This window comes from Eimeria mitis, genomic scaffold (genome assembly GCF_000499745.2).
Source record: "Eimeria mitis Houghton genomic scaffold, Emh_scaff2353, whole genome shotgun sequence".
NCBI classification, from domain to species: domain Eukaryota; phylum Apicomplexa; class Conoidasida; order Eucoccidiorida; family Eimeriidae; genus Eimeria; species Eimeria mitis.
In genome coordinates this window covers 389-770 of record NW_013570689.1, presented here as the reverse complement: position 1 = coordinate 770, position 382 = coordinate 389, and the positions used below count along the sequence as shown (strand labels likewise).

Here is a 382-nt window from a genome sequence, read left to right as displayed (position 1 = left end):
TAGGGTTTGGGGTTTAGGGTTTAGGGTTTGGGGTTTAGGGTTTGGAGGGCGCAGACACCGCAGCAGCAGCTAAGAGGGTATCCCCTGTCTAGTTTTGCTGCTGCTGCTGCTGCTGCTGCTGCTGCTGCAGTGGCTGCACTACAGCTTTACCTGCTAGTGCTGTTGCTGCTGTTGCTGCTGCTGCTGCTGCTGCTGCTGCTGGTATTCAGGTGTCTGCTGAGGTGCGGTGGGTGGAAGGGTTTAGCTGCTGGCCTGCTGCTTGCTGCGACTTGCTGCTGCTGCAGCTGCTGCAGCAGCGGCAGCGACAAAGAGACGAAGGCACCTGGGCCTTCAGCATACTATGTGCAGACGCTGCTGCTGAAGATCAGCAGCAGCAGCAGCA

General features: G+C 58.4%; 1 protein-coding gene across 1 annotated transcript in view; it reads left to right on the top strand.

The window, feature by feature from the left end:
* EMH_0052450 (uncharacterized protein) overlaps positions 1–92 on the top strand; it is a gene marked incomplete at both ends in the record, with an annotated part of 1,432 nt that extends 1,340 nt beyond the window's left edge. Inside the window, one exon of the mRNA XM_013496878.1 lies at positions 39–92. Coding sequence (XP_013352332.1) covers positions 39–92 — 54 coding nt within the window. The remainder of the gene's footprint in view (positions 1–38) is intronic.
* Between the last annotated feature and the right edge of the window lie 290 nt (positions 93–382).